This window comes from Nematolebias whitei, chromosome 18, assembly GCF_014905685.2.
Source record: "Nematolebias whitei isolate Nwh7 chromosome 18, NemWhi1, whole genome shotgun sequence".
Classification (NCBI taxonomy): Eukaryota; Metazoa; Chordata; class Actinopteri; order Cyprinodontiformes; family Rivulidae; genus Nematolebias; species Nematolebias whitei.
Window position 1 is genome coordinate 947,721 of NC_056515.1, and position 1,050 is coordinate 948,770.

Consider the following 1,050-nt stretch of genomic DNA (forward strand, 5'->3'; position numbering starts at 1 on the left):
GTGTCAGTGTTTCAAATCAAAACTCATGCCTTAGAACTGAGTCAATACATTTTATATTTTTATATCTATATATATATATATATAATATACATAAGTACAGTCCATTTAATCTCCGGACTTTAAAAACTTTATGCAGAAAACATTTAATAGAAAGTAGATTTAAGACTTTAAAGTTTATTGACTCAGTTCTAAGGCATGAGTTTTGATTTGAAACACTGACACCTTCTGGTGAAAAACTGAAATTACAACCACCTACATGCAGGTTTAGGGTGGATTGGCCAAACCCGGAGCCAGACATGTACAGAACAGACAATGATGACATCATCAACTGCATTAAAGAAACGGTACCTTGTCCATCATGTGAGAGCGGTTCATGTTGTTCGTGCTGAAGTCTTGGTTCACATCCATGGTCAGCACAGGCACGTCACGCAGGTACTCAAACTCCATACTGGGAGACATCACATGGAACCAGTGACAACAGGTTACATTTCATACACACTCATTTATTACATCCATGTGCACGTACTTAAGGAACACACGGAATGAGTTTGATTTTTGCAAATTGTGCAAACCTTCTGGAACTGTACTGGAAACTGGAACCAGTGTGAGCACACAGTGAGGAGCCACTGGGGTTCCCAGCATAAAGATCATTCCGGAACGACTGACCCTGACGTGTGGCGTGGAACTATTCAGATTCCATCCAGGCAGCTTGCTCAAGCGCTGTGGTGAGGCGGCCCAGTTCAGGAACCGGTTGCCTCACTCTGATGAACAGCGTGGTTGTTGGTACAACTACAAGCTGGCATGGTGCCACATGGGTGGCTCTGAGTAAATGTTTATTTTTCTTATAATAAGCACTTGTTGAGCATCAGTCACCACTGCATGACAACCAGTCCATTGTTCAAGTGGCAACGTCCCATGTTTGGCTGGTTAACCTAAAGTTAACCAACTGGGAGCCTCAGTGTCTGCGGTGGATAGGTCAAGATGAAAAGTTTGGAATGATACAGCCTCACCCTGCTTCATCTGACACACACACACACACACACACACACA

The 1,050-nt window shown here is 43.0% G+C and overlaps 1 protein-coding gene across 1 annotated transcript in view; it reads right to left on the reverse strand.

Annotated features, from left to right (window-relative positions):
• Window positions 1-348: 348 nt before the first annotated feature.
• dck (deoxycytidine kinase) overlaps window positions 349-1,050 on the reverse strand; it is a gene marked incomplete at both ends in the record, with an annotated part of 2,731 nt that continues 2,029 nt past the window's right edge. The window contains 1 exon segment of the mRNA XM_037691743.1: window positions 349-448. Coding sequence (XP_037547671.1) covers window positions 349-448 — 100 coding nt within the window.